This window comes from Musa acuminata, chromosome BXJ2-5, assembly GCF_036884655.1.
Source record: "Musa acuminata AAA Group cultivar baxijiao chromosome BXJ2-5, Cavendish_Baxijiao_AAA, whole genome shotgun sequence".
Classification (NCBI taxonomy): Eukaryota; Viridiplantae; Streptophyta; class Magnoliopsida; order Zingiberales; family Musaceae; genus Musa; species Musa acuminata.
The window spans coordinates 13,705,084-13,726,978 of record NC_088342.1 but is presented as its reverse complement, the minus strand read 5'-3'; the positions used below and the strand labels follow the sequence as shown (position 1 = coordinate 13,726,978).

General features: G+C 37.8%; 2 protein-coding genes across 2 annotated transcripts; one reads left to right on the top strand and one right to left on the bottom strand.

Moving 5' to 3' along the window:
* Positions 1–666: 666 nt before the first annotated feature.
* Positions 667–7,318, top strand: LOC103975155 (uncharacterized). The gene is made up of 4 exons (XM_065108945.1): positions 667–1,312; positions 4,089–4,208; positions 6,820–6,865; positions 6,973–7,318. Exons 1-3 carry the CDS (start codon positions 752–754, stop codon positions 6,832–6,834), a joined length of 696 nt encoding a protein of 231 aa, XP_064965017.1. The 5' UTR covers positions 667–751; the 3' UTR covers positions 6,835–6,865; positions 6,973–7,318.
* Positions 7,319–7,963: 645 nt separating this feature from the next.
* Positions 7,964–11,760, bottom strand: LOC135612537 (GDSL esterase/lipase At4g16230-like). Its single transcript, XM_065108944.1, has 5 exons — positions 11,445–11,760; positions 9,088–9,218; positions 8,744–8,977; positions 8,397–8,646; positions 7,964–8,323 (listed from the first exon to the last, which is right to left on the bottom strand). The coding sequence occupies exons 1-5, from the start codon at positions 11,728–11,730 to the stop codon at positions 8,097–8,099; spliced, it is 1,128 nt and encodes a 375-aa protein (XP_064965016.1). The 5' UTR covers positions 11,731–11,760; the 3' UTR covers positions 7,964–8,096.
* Between the last annotated feature and the right edge of the window lie 10,135 nt (positions 11,761–21,895).

The window sequence follows — 21,895 nt, the reverse complement described above, 5'->3', positions numbered from 1 at the left end:
ATCAATTGAATGAGTTTGAAGAGAGAGAAAAAAAGGAAAAAAACAAAAGAGTAACTATAGGGTTCCGAAAAAGAGCTCTATTGGAAAAAACTAATACGAGGGTGCTGCATGGGGAAAAAAAGTATAATATTAGGGTTTCTTTTAACGGAAATCGCTATCCAACTTTATTCATATGTAAAAGTCTCAAAAGAAATTAATATCGGGCCAAAGGTTACATCTATTTTGTTTTTGGGTCTTATTCTTGGAAATTTTGTGCCTCATATAATGTGACGAACCAAAACAATGATCCTGTGGAAGGTGACATCTATTTTGTTTCTGGACGTGCTGTGATGCGTGGCATCGCAGTCTGGCATACACGACTTGACGGATGACGCTGTGCGCTGGCGATGATCCACCAAACTTTGTACAGTAGAAAACAACGGAAGGTTCCAGTCGTCACAAGGGACGCACACCGCTAACGGCGACGAACGGGTGGATCATGTGGAGGGTACGGATGAAGGGCGGAGATCCGGAATTGCGTCCTTGAAAGGAAAGACGAAACACGAAAACAAAAACAGAAAGTAATAACTAAAAATTTAAAAGCAAAAACAGAAAGCAAAATGCAGACCCGTCCTGGCTCTGGTTCTTTTCTAACCCTCGCCGGTTCCAGTAATAATAAGTACTTATAATAATAATAATAATAATACAATTCCAGGCAGCCAAGCGATCGATCGGTCTTGAGGGTGGCGGTGGAAGCGATTGATCGGTCGCAATGCCGAAGAAGATGGGCGTGAACACGAAGGCGGAGGCGGCACACGCCCGCCGGAGCGCTGTGGAGGCGGAGCGCAAGGACCGCGCCGCCAAGGACAAGGAGGAGCAGTACTGGCGGGAGGCGGAGGGCTCCAAGTCCCGCGCCGCCAAGAAGCGCGAGGATGAGGCCGAGAAACGCGCCGAGGCCGCCGCTCGCCGCGCCGAGAACCGCAAGCTCGCCGAGCAGGAGCTGCGGGAGCTCGAGGTCGCTGGGCGCAAGCCCGACCGCAAGGCCGCCCGCGTCTCCGTTCCCGTCCCCAAGGTTACCGAGGCCGAGCTCCAGCGACGCCGCGAGGAGGAGCGGCAGCGCATCCTCCAGACCGCCGAGGCCGCCAAGAAGCGCCAGAGCCGCACCTCCGACGAGGAGGAGTACGATCGGATGGTGATGGTCGAGAACACCAACAGGGACGACTCGGTGATCGAGGCCCACTCCGTGGAGGATGCCATCGCCAGGATGGCCCTCCCGGAGCCCGCGCTGCCGCCTGATCGCCATCCTGAGAGGAGGCTCAAGGTTTCTTTCAAGGTATCGCTCTTTCTTTTCTGGTTTTGGCCATATACTAAATTTGGCGGAGAAAACAGGAAACCTCGTACACATTCAAACCCTAAGGCTACTAGGCTTGTTCCAGAATCACTGGGCTCTATGCTGATGGATAACCTAGTAAATTTGTGAGCGCTGATTTATTGTTAGCTATAGTTTTTTCCTTTTTCCCACACGATATCGGAGATCGCTTCCCTTAGTTGCTTTAAAAAATCATCGTCATTCATTAAAAAACAACAAGATTATTCTGCACTCTAGCAATCATGTATTTTATTTCAGAAATATCAATCTTAAGATTAGAATTGAGCAATTGTTTTCATAGTTTAGGCTCACGGCATTGATATCAGAGGTCTTTTTTAACCAGCTCTTGAAAGTCCTGTTCAAGATTTTAAATCTACAAATAATTTTTTTAATAAATTCATTGGTCAACCAAATTGACTAAACATAAACCAAGCAAATTTTGGACAAACAAGATTTCAATGTATGCCTGCCCTCGTACTGCAGCTCTAGACCATCCTATTGTTTCATAAAACAACTTTTCTTGTGATATTATTTCTTTTTAATAACGTGGAAGTATAAGGTGATTAGAGTCTGTATTTTTGGTTAATAGTATCAAACAAAATAGAGTTGACTAAAATTTTAAGTCATTTAATGTTGGTCTTGAGTATACTCTCTTTTATAGAGGATGATGCCATGTGTCTTCTTTTATGTTCTTACTCTCTTTGTAATCCTATCATTTTACTATCTAAATTACAAGTCAAGTGCATAAATCTCCTGCTAATGTAGGATTTGGGGACATGACTGAAACTTTAGTAGCCCTGGTCATAATGGAACAACTTCACCTTAATGCTAAGTCTCACCCTTAGGTTTTGCAAGAATAAACAAGTAAATAAGGATAGAATTTAAATGAAATTAAAATTTAAACCTGAGTTATAAAGGGAAATCTTAGAAAGAAATTAAATTATGTAGGATTAAGGCTGAATATATATAAGAAGTTATTTTAACAATATTAAGAGAACTACAACTTGTAGGTAGGATGTTTGAACAAGGAGTCTGAAAAGAAAAGTTATAGGTATTTTGGATTTATTATTCCACATGATGGAGAGATTGATGAAAATATTGTTGGATGGTTAAGTAGAGAGCTATAGTGAGTGTTTCATGTGATCACTAGGTATCATTTAGTTTTAAAAAAATTACAAGGCAAGTGTTTACTTCATCTCTACCTCTATGCAACACACACTGTTGGGCTGTTAAAAAGCAACATATATGAAAAGTTTGCAAAATATTTAGTTGAACATGTGATGTTATTGAGAAAGATAGGAAAAAAAATTCATTTGTGAATAATTGAGCATAGCTTCGTAAGCGACATAATGATGGGGAATTGTTTATGATAGTAGGGGTATGTTCTAAGGATGCATATAGATGTGTCAGATGAGAAGTAAAGGAATACCTAAGAAGACTTGAAAACTATATTTAATAAGGATGTTGCCTCGTACAAAATTCAATGGCTGAAAAGATCCATGCAGTCACTCCCAGATAGTTGGATTAAAGCTTGTTATTCTTGTGTATATTTTTGCAACATATCATAAAAGACTAGAAAACTTAGTATAGGATAGTAAGAAGAAAGATATGGGTAGAAAAATTACAAGTTCTAACACTCCACTTTGATGTGCTTCACACATATGCCAAGTTGATGGATGGATTTGCACAAGTGAATAATAAGTTTACCATAGTAACTCTATGATCTGTCATCTTGGCATATGTGTGGTTGAATTATTTGTTTGTTAGCTTCAACCATGGTTTAAAATATTGTCCATACCGGTTGGTACAGGATTGTATTTAGGAGTCCAACAGCCAATTGAAATGTAACCTGAGTGATTTTGTCCAGTTCGATCTAGTATGATTTACCCTCTATGGCAAACAAGTTGTATCAGACTTATCGGGTGTAAATAGACTGATGTTAGTGCACCAGATCGGATCTTGTGCTTTTTCTGACAGCTGTTGTAATCAATGAAAAATTTTGAATTCCTTTTTCTTGAATTAAAATTTTATAATTAGAGTTTTACAATAGATAGATTAATATGATTCCTTGTTTGTGTGGCCTAACAAGGAAGCTAACTCATAGTTAATTCCCAAGTCCTGTTTCAAATTAGGGATAAAATAAATAATAAATAAATAAATTATTTACATCACATATTTAAATTTTTTAGTTTTTGTTCTGAGTGATCCTTTTTCTTTTTAAGTTCCCATCACATGTTGTCCATGCAAATGTTAAGGATATATAAACCAAGACTCTCTTTTTGTAATTTTTAAAGCATTGTCTCTTTGTTTTTTCTTTACCATTTTTTTCATTTTTTCTTGTGTTCAAGATTTTTATTGTTTTGTATTTTGGTTTAAGCTTCTGCAGTTTCATTAGGGAGTAACATGTTGCTATGTATGTGTGATCTCTTGAGACACTGGTTGTGCCTTGCTGTAACTTTTTTCTTTTTGGACATCATACATTTTCCGTGCTCAGATATTTGTTCTTCTGATGGTTGATTTTCTCCAGTAAATATTAGTTGTGATATCTACATCTTTGTTATTGACAAAAGTATAGCATCACTTTGTCGAATCATATCATAGTAATATTTTATGACACAGCTCCGAATACTTTTTGCTGAAGAGTCATTGTATATGCATTATGCAGGGAATCTATCATTCTTTTTATGTTTTTTTGCCGAAATTGTTTCTTAATTTTGATTCTTAACATGTATATTTTCAGGCTTTTGAAGAATCAGAGCTTCTCAAATTAAAGGAAGAGAAACCAGGTCTGATGCTCAACCAGTACAAGGATATGATATGGAAGCTTTGGAAGAAATCCCCTGACAATCCCCTAAACCAGGTATGTTTTCAGAACGATGTTTTCCATGTCCTAGTCTAACCAGGTCTTGATTCCATTGGTGTGTGGATTACTTTGTGTAGCTATATTTGAGTACAGATAGTAGCATTGTGGCAAGATTTGCTATTTTGGAACATTCTACTAAAGATGATACTACATATATCCATAAAATTAGACTTGTAAAGTTCCTTATGTTAAACTAAACAGGAAAACCCTTCTGTTTGTAGTAACATAAAGGAATCCAGATATTTTAATGACAGTTATGCAACAACCTAATACGTGTACCGACACAACTAAATTTATGGTCTTTTGGGAGCTTGTGATTTTACACAACAGTTTAGGTTATTGGGTTACAGTAGTTCAGCCCTGTCACATGCTGAACAATGTGGGGCCTCGTCTGATGACATTGCACTCCATATTCATGCTTACAGCTTGTGAATGAATTAGACAGGAGGGTAGTACGCTGATAATTCTCTTCAGAAAAGAAATCTGAAGTCTTATGATGTGACAGACTGTAACCTACCATGCATGGAAGCATGATTACTGTACCACCCAAAATGGTATGGTATAGGCGGTACATACTGGTCCGGGCATGGATCGTTACATGGACCAGTCCGGTTAAAATAATAAAAAAATTGAAAATTGGTGGCCCCTGCCCAACTTAGCATTAAAAAAGGAAAAAAAAAAGCAATTAGGGCTTGCGAACGTGAGCCCTCTTCTCGCGTATGATGCCGCAGCCCTCGCCGCTGCTATGCTGCAGTGGTGCTGCCTCTTAGCCACTGCAATGCTGTCTCTTCACTGTTGCCACTGCCACTGTCGCTTTTACTTCGGCACTGCCGCTGCTTCCCAAGTATGCTGCCACTGCACTTCTCCTCTTCTTCCTTATTCTTTCTTCTTCCTCCTCTATTCCTCCACTGCCCCTTCCTCTTCACCCTCTTTTTCTTCATCGTTGAAATGCCGGTATGCACCAGTGTATCATGTGTTGGTATACCAGTACAGACTGATATATATCGATCTGACAGGTTGCCATAATGGGTCCGGTACTCGAAAAAGCAATCCTTGCATGGAAGATGACTTCTATGGAAATTTGGAGAAGACCAACATTAAGCTTGATTTAGTTAGGAAAGGGGCCAATTCTGGACTGCAATAAGTGTTATTCTCATGCAAACAGGAGGGAAGAGGGGGCAGTCTAGTACTGTAAGCAGTATTTTAGCTGTGGTGCTTTAGCATAGGGGTACTGTGTATAATTATATAATTGAGAATTAAGATAAGTAGAATTGAGTTTGGAGTATGGTATTAACTTATGGCACTACTAGACTATAAACTGATTATGCAAATTCAAGAGAAAATATTGCCAAAACTAATTAAATAGAACAAATTGTAGTAAAATGTTGAACACATTTGGAATAAGCGAGCAAGTGTTCCACCAAAAACCAACCAACTAGAAGCTCCATAACGTATAAGCAAAAGGATCATATATGTCCCTAAGTAGGAATTCATTCTCTACTAATATAATCAAGGAGATTGATCCAGTGTATTTTGGTGCAAAATCTTACTAGGATAACAAGCAAGGAAATTGATACCACAATAATTTGAGTTATGGGAATTAGAAAAAGTTGACAACTGCAAGGAAATAAAAGAAAACTAAGCTGCATCAACTGGTAAGAAACTGTGATCTTCAGTTTTTGGATGAATGCACATGTTTCAGTATTTTCTTTTGTAGTTTATTGTCCAACTTGAGTTTGTTTATTGGATTTTTTATTCTAATTTATATGGCAATAACCCAGTATAACTCTTGCATCAGTTTAACTGATGCCGTTGAAGCTATGAATGCTTTCTTGTTTTCAATTTTCTTCTAATAAGCACTATGCAGTTCGAGGGAAGATAAAACAATTAACTAGTGTTTTACTGGAGGTTGAGCTCGTAACTTAAGCAACATTAGTCTGTTTCTGAACTGAATCTCCATCATAGAACAAATTTTCCGGTACTTGAAATGACTTTTTGAAGTTGGCAATCTCAAACTCAAGCAATTTTGAAGTCCCAACTAACTGAAATTAGAACCTGAACAGTATATTAATCTTTTTGCTGCAACAAATCTCAATATTAGTTTTTTTTAATAATGCACTAATGAAGGGTTTTAGTAGGATCGATGGACGTGGCTATACTCTTTAATAAGAGAGGTTCTTTTTGTGACTCAAATCATGTCCTCTATTTGCAAATAAGTATCCTAACCATGGTGCCAAGGCTCGCCTTATACATCTCCTCTTTGTTCTTGCTTTATAAAGCTGTCATAGAGGTATCAATAAGAGCTGGAAATTGCTTCATGGTTTTTCTCTTCCCTTAAATATAGGTAGCATAGTGGAACATAAATATTAGCAGATTTGTAGTATCACTTTTAAATGGATTCTGTGGACATGGGTTGTTTGTCAGCCCAAAATGTAATTATGCATGATAAATAGAATGTACCACTTATTTTTCAAGTTTTCCTGAAGAATATGTACACTTATAAGCTATTCCTCGGTCGATGAGGCACTGCAGCAACAACAACAATAACAATAAAGACGTAAATCCCAACTAATAATAAGGTACTGATGAAATCAATTTGTGGATGCAGGTTGATGCTGAGTGACCAGATGCAGTTTTTCATTAAATAATCACAGGTCCCCTCTTCCTGGCATCCAACTCTTTTGCTGTTTCTTGCAGTTGTCATTGGTTTTCCTTAATATTCTGGTAAAAAATGATGCATACTTACTGTGTCGTGAAACAGATAGTGGAGGTGTGAGCTGTTGCCAGTTGCTGTCTCTTCATAATATATCTGGGTTGATGGATGAACTCATTAATTTGGATGATCCTGCTGATAATATGCAGCAGGAGTGATGTATATTAGGAGAGTGAAATAGATCCAGATGCCAAAAGACATACTACAGATATTACTTTTCAGACATCTCTCAATGCAATTCTAGCTATGTATCCACTATGAACTACAGAAGAATAGTGCAGCCACTGGAAGGTTTTTATTCATAAGTTTAGAGCTACAAATTGCAGAGTATTGTGGAGTTGGATGATTGTCACAATTGCTTATTAAGGTTTGGAGAGATTGTGCTTGAACGTAAGTGATAAAAGCAAAGCAGAGAAATCAATGTTGGAAGCTTCTTGTACACAACTATTCCTTGCAAAGGTTGTGCCAGTGTGAAGAGGTTTTGGGACTTGAGGAGTGGAAGGTTGTGCCATTGCAAGTCTAAAGAAACATTACTTTTCTTGTACTGAATCAAAATTCATGCAACTGAAAAAGAAGATACACGTATGCATACGCGCGCGCGCACACACACACTTGTTCACTGTGTTAATTTACTAGTTGAAAACTTGAGTTTCAAGTGTTGCATTTGGGAGTAATCCCTGTGGCTTATGGAAGTGGTCTCAAAATCACAGAAGTCTCTCTCTCTCTCTCACACACACACACACACACACACACACACACACACACACATTTGAGTACTCCCTGTGGCTGCAGGTGTCCGGGCAACTGCTTGCAAGTGATGAATCATGAGTTGATGAACAACAAAGCAAATGTTAGCAAAATTTCTGCTAGTGTTTCAGATGTTAGGAACAATTGGCTGTGTGCATGTGCCCGAGTTGCAGAGTTGAAATTTAGAGAGCATGATGGAAGTTCCTATTGAAGCTCAGTGGGGGGTTGTCTACCACCAATTATCCACAAAATACAACATAAAGCGATGAAGATAGGGAGAAGAAGAAACATATGAGAAAAGAGGAGAGCAATAATTACACACATCTTCTGTAATGTGACAGCATAGTACCCAAACAAACCTATTCTAGGCAATACTGCAGTTCTCACTTGCCTGACTAACTTAAAACATGACTCTTTCACTAACTTCAGTTCTCATCTTCCACCAGCTGCCTAAAATTGATGGGACTCGCAAATTGTTGCGAGCCATAGTAGATGGCTGATCCTGCAAGCTTGGATGTCGCGTGTGTTGGATGCAAGAGGTCCCAGAACAGGTAGTGGTGGCGCTCGGAGCAGTAGGTAGCATTAGGAGTGCATCCTGATTGGCCGTTGAACTTGCCGGCTCCACAGCATGCAGTCTTGATCTCCTTGTAACCTGCAGACACGGTGCTTGTTAAAAGCCCAAGCTTGTCATTTTGCTACAAAGAAAATTGTGGTTGTGTGCGTACCGAGAGCTTCTGGGTTTCTTATTATGCCGGAAACCACCTCATAAGAACTTCCAACCGAGTACTTCATCCCTTCCAATGTTGAGCTAAGATTGAGCATCAACGAATTCACAGCTTTGTTGAACCCCAGAGACAATTCGTTCAAGATGTCCAGGCAACCACCTGTAGGATTCAGGCTTCTTGGATACGGGCAGCACCCAATGGGAGGGACATCAACTATACCAAATTTCCTTGCTCCAAGAGTAAACAATGCCTGCCATGTTAATTTCAGGATCTCTAAATCAAGTAGAAAGGTGCAGTGAAGATGTTGTGATCCATGAAAATGAATTGCAGGGAAAGAGAAAGACAACCTTCAAGTGGTTCTCATATTGTGAGACAAGAGTAGCAACAAACTGATCCTTTTCAGTAGTGTTTGGAGAGTTATTTTTCGTAAAATAGGCAAATATATCATTGCCTCCACTGCTGATAAGGAAGATGGATTTTGAGAGCAAATGATAAGTAGGCTCAGTAGCAATTTGTGTCATAATATTCGATCGTAACGTGGAGAAATATTGAATCTGCTTTGTCATGGTAATGGTGCTCCCCTGGCACATTCATCAGAAACAGATCACTGGCTTTCGTATGAGAGTAATTTCTGGACAAAAGTAATCAAGTGTCATCATAATACAAGTCGAAAACCAATGGTTATGCTTACAGTCGAGTCGAGAATTCCTGATCCTCCAGAAGCAAAATTTACACCTTTGAGCCCTTTAAAGATTTGGTGATTGGTCTTGTTAGTGAGGGAAAGAAAAGATGGAGGGCTCCTCCTAAAACCCATGTGGATGGCTGAACAGAAGATGGAATAAATTAGAGATCCAACAGATGCAAATGGAAAATATGGGCCAAAATAATATGCAAAACCATTAATGTTTGTACTTGTCGGCCACGTAGGGCTGGATCACTTTGTATTGTACCAAATGGTTGATAGATCAACAAGCTATTCACATAACTAATCACATTATAGCTATTCACATTATGACTGTCAAATATAATGCTGCAAAATATCTCTAATTCCATAATGGGAAAAGAAAAAAAAAAAAAAAAAAAATGTAATTTCAGTTCACTTGGCACATCAAAATCTTATATTACTTTTAAGGATTTGAGAAAGAAGATTTTACTGATTCTTTATCATATGCTTTCATATCCTTTACTTACATATGATTAGAAGTTTGATAATCTGAAGTTTACAATAAAATTAGAAAAAGGATTCTGATTCGAGGCCTTGGAGAGAAGCCTATGTGGTTATAACTTCATCCAGCACCTGCTTCCACTTTCTTTATTTTCATTTATTTGATTAATTGAAAATTCAGCTTTCCCCCCCATTGTTTATTGCTATCGAGTTCGTTCAAGGTGCTCTGAGAATTCTGAGCTGCTATTTTTATTTTTCTTTCTGGCACAGGAAAAGATCCCCTGCCCTAAAATAACAAGAAACTTGAAGGCCCCTTAAGAATGCTGAAGTCTGAGAAAGGTATACTGACAAATCTCGAGAATATATTATGTAACACATAGTCATAAGAGTGACAACATTTCATAATAAATCAATCTTATTTCACAGAACCTAGAGAGTCTACCATGACACTAATATGAACATCTCTCTTTTGCTCCCTGGTTGAGATGTACAACATAAATTCGATGAAATATGGACAAGTGGACATTGATCTTAAATTTTAGTTGATGCAATCGAACAAGAGCAACACGAAAGTTGATGCTAAGGTCATGCTTGAACTCATCTTTAATATTTTTACACCCAAACACCTTTCACATTGTCCACAATCTATAAGCTAAAGCTACTAAGAACCATTTTCCTTGCCGACTAAGTGTATGGAACCGATAGCCTTCACTGCCATTAAAACTAGAATTATTGAAGGTATAAAGCAGCATACTCACTCCTGCAAACAATGATTCTATGCCGGTAATAAGCTGATGGGCATCAACATATGATTTTTGCTGGATCTACCATTAGTATCACCCTCTCATAAATTCTACATGATATCCTTTCTCTGGTATATAATACACTATAAGGCTGCTGCATTTTTCATGTCATAGTTGGTGAACATGCCAAAGGAAAGATGTCTTCTTGAGGATGAGTGTAATGAAATGGTCACTGGCTGGTTTAAGAAAGTGAAAGACAAGGTCACACTGCCGCGTCATGATAAGGACTGAAACTAGCTTTGGTTTGATCTAAAAGTAGTTGATTTTTTTTCTTTTGAAATTTAAAATTGAGATTTGCTAATTGAGCTAATTATTTCTTTCGTATAGTTACATTTTAAATTGTCTTGCCATTTTTTTCTCTCTCATAAAAAGAGCAGGATTTTCTAAAAACGACACTCCGGTTATCATCTACTTGTGTTAAATTATGCCGGTCTTTGATTTTTGGATCAAAGCCTCCTTTTGTCTATTGGTGTATAATATTTTTGATTTCATATGAAAAAAGCATTAAATATATGCCAACTCAAAAAACATTACATGAGGGTTAAAATTTCTAACCATTCTACATACTTCTCAACCACTGTATAGCAGAGTAAAAAAGAGGAGCAAGCCCAACAATGGAATATGCAACCCCTTTTGATAAGAAAAGAGGGGTCTTTCTGGTAAAGTTCGGAATGCTTTATGGACAATCCAGCTTGAGGATTAGCAAACATGTCAAATGCAAAGCAAAATCCTAATAACATGAAATAGATAAAATTTTCTGTAATGTTAAACCATTTCCTATCTCCTATATCTTGAGGATCCTGTGAACATCTGGCTCTGGTTTCTGATTCTTGGAGTATGGCTAGTGCTCCTTTGAACTCTTTAATCAGCAAGCACCACTCCTTTTCACTTTAGACTTTAAACACCTTTTGACCACCTTTAATTTTTTCACTTAGATCATCATCTTAACTTCCATTCTAAAGCATTCAATTCCTTCTTTCACCTAAGACACCATCCACTCATGGACCTGTTCTTTTGTTTCGGGGAGATCATCTCATTACTACTGGTGAGCGACTAAAGGTTTTTAAGAGCATCACTTACCTAAGAAGTCAATACCATTGTATCCATTGCTGAACCTCCCTGTTGGCCTTGAGAAAGGGAAGTCGATGCCATTGTGGGGGAAGTTGGCCTTGGCGTTGCTCCTCTGCAAGTAGTTGTTGTTGCCCACGTCGGCCGTCGAGTCCCCGAAGACATAGATCGCCGGAACCTTGCCAGCTTCAGCCCCTCCAAGTGCAAGCACAGCAGCAGTGACCAACAGAGGGAGGTGGAGGAGGAGGTGGTGGCGATGTTGAAGTGGGAGAGGAGGAACTCTCATGGTGGAAGCCATGGCTTCTTCCCAAGCTGAGCTGCCACTGATTAAAGTAGTGGCTCTTATATAGACTTTTTGGCTGGGCCATGAAGGACATGTGGATCCACTACTTTGAGCAAAGCAAAGCAATAGACTAAGCAAAGCTGAGAGAAAAGACGGTGGTGGCTGCAAAAGGAGTGTCGCTCAACAGTGGCAACCACCCTACCATCACACTGTTGCCCAGGTTGGGGTGCATGCGTTCGTAGTTGCTTAAGCCATGCCATGGCTGCTCTAAACACCATGTGAGGAGGTTCTGCTTTGGTTGATTCAACCCCACCCAAAGGAACAAAGTAACGCCAGAGCTTCTTGAAGAAAGATGGCAGTCACAGCTTTAACAAAAAGGAGATAGCTTATCAGCAAATATGCTGTCTAAAATTTCATTTATTGTAGAATAATTTGAAGAAAAATTACATCTTTTCTTTTTTTTTAAAGCTTTTAAGAGCAATTAAGGACTGGCAGTGCAATGAACAAGTAGAGAGCATATCATCATGGCCAGCACATGGCTTTTGGAGATAACCAGAATCATATTTACTTTTGTTTGTGAAATGATCATTGGATGTAACGTCAAAGAGAACACATGGATTGATTATGGTTCCAATTCCAAAAATATATTAAAGCAAGAACAAAGCAATGAAACAATGAATTTTATTTGTTAGCTAAGATTAAATGACAGATACCAACTATTTCGTGAAGAAATACTGTCTAACTAACAGCTTACGTTCGACAATGTCAAAGAAAACAAAGAAAAGATGGAAGCATTGCTGTCTAAATAGTACCATCAGTAGTCGACAGTATCATTTTGAAGTTTACTGCTTAGCATTACTACCCCCCTCCCAGTGGTAGTTTACTATTTAGCATTAGTATCACCATCTTCCAACATAAATATACTGTACTAACAACCAAAATTATCATTCATCCTTTGTTTCCTGTTCCACTTCCGATGAGATGCTAAAACCCTGGATTTGGGCTCAGTGAGTGGAACTTGATTCAAACAAGTCACTCCGGTTTTTTTACTTAGTAGCACAATCTTAAGTTGGAGGACTACATCCCGATTGTTAGCCTTACCAATAATTAGCAAGCACATTTACTTCTATTCCCGTATGTCTCTCGGCATTAACCCATTCCCTGCAGACAGCACCGACAGATCGAAAGGATCATCTGTATCCCACGATGCATCTGAACTTGAAACTATTATTGCCTGCATGTGTGGACAGCCTTTGAACCTCTCAACCAGGTTCTAGCTTGTCCAGAAACTGTTTTATGTAAGCTTCCAATTAAATAGCCTCCCTGAAGTAGGAGAGTTACACAAAAGACTGCAATGAAGTTTGCAGAGTCACTTCACCGATATGGTGTAAATTTATTGAGCAAGAGGTACTCGAAAGGGGAGAGTCATAGTTCACATTGAAGTGTTGTCAGTGGATTAAGTTTTCTTGACATGCATGACACACACAAGTTTGCAGGTTTCACTGCAATGTCAAAGATTCTGACATTGGTAACTGGAAGCTCATTCTCTGATTCCCAGAATCCAATCACGATGCAAGACAAAGAGTGCCAGGATCTCCAAAAAACAAAAAAAAAACAAAAAACAAAAAAAACAAAAAAATTGGAAACATGCTATTAACATTGCAATAGGAAAAAGGAAGACTATATAATTAGCTCCAACAACCCCCTGCTCCGCCTGTACTCTCGAACACGTCTTTTGCTGTCGCCAGCTAAAACTTACTTGACAATAGATCTCGGACTTAAATATTTATGGCAACTCATTATGACTGGGACATATTTATCGTGACTGAGGAAGTTAACAGTAAAGTAAAAATAATATACAGGGATCAGTGTATCAGAAAAAGAAACATTTCAGTACTGAGATCATGTGCCATCCACTATACTTTGTTGACTGACTGTCATCTCGGTACTCCGAAGACAGTTGTAGAACCCATAGATCAGATCCTGTTTCAAGAGCATTTAAGACGAGAAGAAGAAGAAGGGATTTCTTTTTATTCCAAAAAATATGAAAGAAAATAGAAATTCCAACTGATAAATACACAGTCAATTTTGTCATATTCATTCTCGAATCTGTTTCACTACAGAGGCATAATGGAAACCTTAATTCAATTTAAGTAGATTATATAGTGTTGATATCTAACAAATGTCCACTTGCTGCCATCAAAGAATCATAAGAGAGGTAAGAAGCTAATAAATTTCATTTTTTAATTCAACTAATTATTTAGATTTGTGAACTCATTCAAGATCTAATTTGGAAAACTTATATTTTATTTTATCTACTCAATTCGATTGTATTAATCTAATTTACGCATCGATGTGGGACTCAAAAAGGATCAATATATGCAAACAAGTAACATGGTGGGATACAAAATTGATTGTGTAATTCATCCTAATGCACAATCCAACGAATTTACTATCTCATTAGATATGTTATTATTAGAGGGCAGCATTTGCTACTAGAGTTCTATAAAAGAACAAATATCTAAATTATAAGGTATTGTAATAGTCAAATCTGAGTTTGCAGGATTCAAAGCTTCTTGTAACCTGTCATTAATGTCAGTTAAAAGTAAAATTAAGTTACACTTGCATTTAACCTAATATGTTTTTTGTTTTCCTCAAAGATCCACCTGACATCCGTTTAAACTGATATTAAGATCTTGATTTTTCAATGTCAGCAATAAATAAAACCTGTAGGATTTGAGTATTTAATTTCTCGCTCTTTTGGGTGCTGACTAATATATAGTCTGGAATATCAAAGTCAATTCAGCCAAAAAGAAATGGATCGTGACTAACATACATCATCAATAACTTATCACTAATATATTTTTTTTTGTTAAAGAACTGTGGAGGTATTTTGATCAATTTGTCATTTTCACAACTCAAAATCATTTTTCCTTCAAGTCTGATAAATTTTATTGCCAAACTAATAGTGCAAGATCTATCTTCATCTGGTTGTGGTTTATTTTGACAACATAATTTTTGCTATTATCCTTAATCTTGTTTTAACTCATTACTTGTTATTTCTACAGCATTTTACCTTAGTCTGATTGATTCAAGCATTTACCTCACTATCTTCTTCTTGTGGGAAGAAGACATCCTTTTAGGCAAATTAAGGTTCTTCACGATGCAAGGGAAAGAATGCAAGGATTTCCAATAAAATTAAGATAGTTATAGCATTTTTCACAGGGCATTTTACTTAATAAAGCCCTTGAACCTCCTAATTACTTGTGGGTTTTTATCTAATGGTACCTCCTAATCCTAATTAGTTTTTAACTAGGGGCACTTTTTTAATAAAAAAAAAATTAATAAAGTCCTCGAACCAAATTATTTAAACCTATTGATGACGAGTTAGGTTAAGTTCAGTTAGGGCATCTCAAGCTTGAGTTAGGTTGCTTTAGATCAGGTCGGATTGGGTCACAATGGGTCTGGTCCGTAAAATTAAATGGGCAAAGGGGTAGATGTTGCAGTTTACAATGTATCAAGTGTAATCCTAGTATATTAGGCAATAGCGAGGTCCTCTCTTTGGTGATTTGTGGCGATGAGTTCTCCTTGACAATGAGAAGTACTAGGTGGGTTCCCTTCCTTGGCAGTGACGACTACATTTATGGTTACATCTTATCGTCGATGACGAGTTCTCCTCGGTGGCATTGGTCTCCGATTTTCTTAGTCGATAGTGATATCTTCTAGAGCTTCTATTTATCGATGGCGGTGACCTCTCCTTAGCGATTTATAGGTGAGCAAGTTTAGGGCTAAATACAGATTATTCATATAGTTAGCTACTACTTTTAGCATCCTGTTTCCTATATTTTTAAAAATTATATTAGAATCCCTATACTTATTAAAGTAAAATATTTAATCATGTTTCTCTTCGAACCATCAACTTTGCTAACAGAAATATCATATGTGCTGTCATGTACGAAAAATAATACTAAACTATGGTTAAAAAAGTAATTTTATAGTGCTATTCTCACTGATATTAATTTTTTTTTTTTGTAACTTCTGTAAAAGCAATAATCAAGAAATCAACAGTTTTATAACAATCGATGGATAAGGAGGAAACATGATCACAAGAGAAAGAGATCCTTTCTATCGAGAGATTCATTTTTCGCTAAAATCTTCAAAGATATAGAGAGAAAAGGTGGAGCAATTGAATAGCACTACCTCATTTCATTTCCAACAAAACCCCACTTTCTTTCCTAATTTTTCTCTTTAGATTATGAGAATAATATTATGAAATTTTCTTTTTAACTTTATTTTAGTGCTATTTTTTTTTGCACATGACAACACGTCCAATATTTCCATCAGCATAGTCAATGGCATGGGGAGAAATAATGTTAAATATTTTACTTTAATAAATATAGAGATCTCAATGTAACCTTTGAAAATGTAGAGAGTGAAATGTCAAAAGTAATTAATTACATAGGATAATATATAATTAGGCCTATGTTTAGCTAGGATTTTTATTTTTCAAGTAGGATCATCATGTTTAAGAACAATAGCATCTCATCCCTAAAATTTGGTCATACTTTGCGATTCATCAAAGGAGTAAACGTTGAAGCAATTAAATCTTTGGCTTGTTCACAATTAGAATAGAATCTTGACTGCATTATCCAAGTGGGAAAATATGTAGTGTTTCACCGATGAAAAGTTTTCTCTCCTACCATGCTCTAAAAGTGTTTCAATTCTTGCAATAAACCATGTAGTTTATTGCAGGAAAAAAAAAACTGATCAACTGATCTTTCCTATATGTGGATCATTTGATCATATATATATATGTGTGCATTTTACCGGATCAAACAGTGGAGATATACTGACTAGTTTACCTAAAGTCATCTTCTTGGATAACTAATAATAGTTTTCTACTGCTTTGTTCCATATTAAATTTGTAATACTTATTTAATTTTATATTATATTGCAAAACTTCATGATTTTAATTCCCTATATTAGAAATATTTTATTACCATTATCATATTAATAATATTTACTTTTGTATATAAACAAAATGCGTTTGCATATATCCCTTGGACTCTGAAGTGCTAAAAAAAATGTAAATAAAGAAATTATGATGGATAATATAATTGATTACTCAATAATTTACAGTAAGAATTATCATGTTATATGCACTAAATAAATAATTTTTTTTTCTAGATGTGAAATAGGCCCTCCTTCACCACCCCGTACTTCATCACCAGAGTATTGATAAAAATTAAACGAAGAATATAGAAAGATAAAAGTTGTAGAAGAAACTATGAAATGTATAAGATGTAATTGTCTAGTTCATTTTGATAGTGAGCTCTTGATAGCTATTTATACACACTCGGCAGGGAGGTTATACACATTCAGCATGGAGGATTTTTCTCAACTACTTAGAGATTTCCTCAACTGCCTTGAGGAAATCTTATCACTTATCATGCCCCCGCAAGATTGAGCTTCCATAAGGATGCCGATCTTGGACCAATGAGATGAAAAAAGTTTATGGGTGAGAGGCTTTGTGAGTGAGTCTGCTAGTTGATCAGCTGTATGTACGTGAGAAACACGGAGTTGATGTCTGACAACTTGATCTCGCACGAAGTGAAAGTCAATGGCTATGTGTTTCATGTGGGAATGGAACACTGGATTAGCACATAAGTAGGTAGCTCCAATATTATCACAATATATTATAGGAATAACTATGGAGTTGACGTTGAATTTTTTGAGCAGATTTGTGACCCAATTGAGTTCAGCAGCGGCGGTGGCGATGGCACGATATTCAGCTTCAGTTGTAGATCGTGCAACCGTCTTTTATTTTTTTGAACTCCAACTGATTTGAGTAGCTCTAAGGAAAACAATGTATCCGGACGTAGAAGTTCTATCATTAAAGTTCCCTGCCCAATCAGCATAAGCAAAAGTATGGAGATGGAGTGAAGTATTGTTGCGAAGAAAAATGCCATGATTAAGAGTCCCTTTAAGATACCGCAAAATTCGTTTGACCACAGACCAATGCGTAGTAGATGGTCGATGCATGAATTGCGATAATTTATTGACGGCAAATGAAATATCTGGACGGGTGAGAGCCAAGTACTGTAAGGAGCCAAGGACTTATCGATATTGAGTCGAATCTATAGTAGGACTTCCATCACATAATTTAAGTGATTCACCGGTAGAGAGAGGAGTTGTAACCTCTTTCGCATCCTGCATGTTTGTCTTTGATAATAAATCTTGAATATACTTTCTTTATGATAGGAAGAGACCTGAAGGTGTAAATGTTGCTTCCACTCCCAAAAAGTAGCTTAAAGTTCCTAGATCTTTGAGGGAGAATCGATCGACCAAGTGCTTTATAAATGCCTGAGTCTTCAAAGGATCATTTCCTGTGACAATAATATCATCAACATATACTAAAAGATATATTATGCTTTCATTGTGCTGGCAAATGAATAACGAGGTATCAGACTTGGAATTGATGAAGCCAATTGAGGTCAAAAATGATCCAAGCTCATTATACCAAGCCCTTGGAGCTTGACGAAGTCCATAAATAGCTTTTTGAAGTTTGCAGACATGCCTCGGTTATTGAGAATGAATGAAACCAGGAGGTTGCTGCATAAAGACATTTTCAGTAAGTGTCCCCTGTAAAAAGGCATTGTTAACATCCAATTATCGTATGTGTCAGCCCTTTGAGATGACCAAACTCAAGATAAGACGGATTGTTGTAGGTTTAACAATGGGACTAAATGTCTTTGTGAAGTCGACACCAGGTCGTTGATGAAACCCTTTGGCGACTAGACGTGCTTTATATCTGGCAACGGATCCGTCTGGGTTCCGCTTAATTCGAAAGACCCATTTACACCCGATGATATTTTGTGTGTGATGAAAGTGTACTAAGGTCCATGTAGAGTTATGGAGGAGAGCATCATATTCGTTACACATGGCTTTACGCCAATGAGAAGATTTTTAAGCTTGAGTGATTGTAGTGGGTTCACTAGCCTCAGTGGAGGAACTTGTTTTAGCATGTAAGTCAAGGACTTGACGTGGTTTGACAATACCACTTTTGGAGCATGTTGTCATTGGATGTCGAGGGGGAATAGAAGTGGTAGATTGTGTTGGGGGTATAGCCGAGGGCGAGTCACTGTCATGGACCGGGCCAACTGTCGGCATGACAATGTCACTAGGTCTAGGAGAAGGTAAAGCTAGTGGCAATGTTGCCGAAGGTATTGCTTCATTAATAGGGGAAACTTGTGAGGAAGGGAGTGGAGAAATAGAGGGAGTGAGAAGCTGTTGAACTGGAGTAATAATAGTATGCGAATCTTGAGGGTAAGGACTGGATGGTGTCATTGGAGGTTCGTGTGATGAGATCGGAGGAATATTCCAGTGATGCATGTTTATCGGAGTAGCTGGCATGGTAGGATTATTTTGAAAAGGAAAGATAGACTCCTCAAAAATAACATGACGTGATATAAAGACTTTTTTAGTTTGGGATTCATAGCATCGAAAAGCATTATGTTCAAGAGAGTAGCCTATAAAAGTGCAAGGCTTAGATCGTGGTGTTAGCTTATGTGATGTATAGGGACGAAGCCATGGATAACATAAACAACAAAAAACTTTGAGTTTATGAAGATTTGGAAGCTTATGAAATAATTTTTCAAATGGTGACTGGTATTGTAAAATTGGAGTGAGCATACGATTTATGAGATAAACTACAGTTTGAAAAGCTACTGACCAAAAATGTGGTGGCATGGATGCTTGATGTAGAAGGGAGAGACCAATTTCAACAATATGTCGATGTTTGCGTTCGGCAGAGCCAAATATATAAAATAAAAAAATCTCATGTGTAGGCTTATTTTTAGCAATGATAGTGTCGACATCACCAACTTTTGTTGATTATATATTTTTGTTTGTATCATATTTTTTCTAATGAACTATAATTTACCCCCTCTCTTTTGTTGGTGGTTGATCTTGAAGCAATAGCTTCAGGATATATGTATTAGGAATACTTTATAGATCAGTTTTCAAATATATAAAATATATAAAATCTCTTATGTAGGCTTATTTCTATTAGGAACGGGGTCGACACTAAGAGGGGGGATGAATTAGTACAGCGGTAAAATTACGTTTTCAAAAACGTTTCGTTTCGATAAAACCAGTTTCGTAAAGATATCTTGAAAGCATACGAAAAAATATTGAAGACAGTAAGTTATTAAAGAGGTTTGCAGTAAGGATAAATTGCTCAAAGTAAAATGTAAACCGATTTATAGTGGTTCGATCGTCGTGACTTACATTCACTCCTCCGATTCCTCTTCCGTCGAGACTATCAGCATCCACTATCGATCTTCCTTTAATAGGCAAAGATCAACGTCATTCTTACACCCCTCTTCTCCTTTTACTGGGTTTAGGAGACAACCATTACAAGCACTCACTCCTCTCTTACAGAATTCTAAACTTAGAGTGGAGGAGGGAATTTCTAAAGAGATTACAGTAGTGTTTGTTCACTTTTAAACTCTCTGTGCTTGTGTGCTTTAATCAGGGATGAGAGAGACATTTATAGGCTTCAAGTTGATTCAAACTTAGAGCCTAAAAACATCTCATCTCGAGTTTTTCGGGCACGGGCGGTACCACCGCCTATGCTGGGCGGTACTACCACCAGTGTCAGTTTGACACTGACACTGCACTAAGTGGTACCACCACCTGGGATGCTGTGCTGGGCGGTACCACCACCCAGATTGGTGGCACCACCACCTGGCACCCTGTTAGGGGTGAGACAATCGCCCAGACTGGTGGTACCATCGCTTGCACCCTGCTAGGGGTGGTACAACCACCTAGACTGGTGGTACCACCGCCTAACACAATCTCGAAGACTATGCCACGATAGTGCCACTTCTTGGGACATTATTTGGGCCTCTCATTGGGTCCAACACAGTCCTTACATGTGCCCAACTAGCCCCTAATTAGGTTGACCCAAATCCAATTCCAATTACGTGCTAACTATGTTTCCTAAGACATATTCTAAGCTAAACAAGTCCATAAGTCTAGTTTCTTCCGGCGAGCTTCCGGCAATCTTTCGGCGAACTTCCAACGATCTCTCGGCAATATTCCGGTAGACTCTCGGCACGCTCCTGGACTTCACGATAATCTTCTTGGCGAGTTCCGACGAGCTTCTCTAGCAAGCTCCAAGACTTCTTAGTCGGTTCCGCCAGAACTTCCGACGAATGTTCGGACTTCCGACGAACTCTCGAACTCCCAATGAAATCGCGTCCTTGATTCCGGGATATCATTTTACTTCATGCCTTGCTATCGTAGTTAATCTTGCACATATAAAAATACACTTCGATCTAGACAATTAATACTAAGCATTAATCATGTTATCCAGCATGTCATTGGTCCCTTGACGCTTCGTCCGATTCTTTGGCGCATCATCCTCTCTTGCGGCCTATTGCCCAATCGGCCAGTTGACTCCGCAACTCCAATATCCTTGGCACAATATCCACTCTTCTTAGCTCGATGCACGATTCCATGGCCTGAAGCATTCTGTCGATACGTCGATCGATCCTCCGGCTCGACATCCAATCTTCTGACATATTTTCCCCCGGCCCAACATGATTCTTCCTGCTTTAATTGTCTCATCCTGATCAAAGCATCTTGCGTCACTCAAAATGCAGATTAAATCATAAACACTTATCAATTGGTTTCATCATCAAAATCCGAGATTCAACAATCTCTCCCTTTTTGGTGATGACAACCAATCGATGATGGAGTTAAAACAAACTCCCAGAGTTTAACAAACTCCCCCTATCAATATGCTATATTGATAAAATCTTGAATTCAAGCTAAATTCAAGTTATTACAAATTTCATTTTGAATATTTGTAATACGTCATAACATGATCATACTTCTCTCCCTTTATCATCAACAAAAAAGAGAAGTGTAACTTTCAAGTGTTTGGACATAGAAGTTCAAATCATTGCATAATTAACATAATCTTTAGTTTTATCATCATACAATTTTGCTATCATCATAGATATACAAGGTAGTAAGATAGCAAGTTCTACAACATATAAGCTAGCAAATTTTATAATATTTTAGAACATGCAAGCTAGCGTTTTGAGATGTTCAAGAAAGCAACTCTTGCTTCTTGAAATATGCAAATTTGTCAATTTTGCTAGATGTGCAA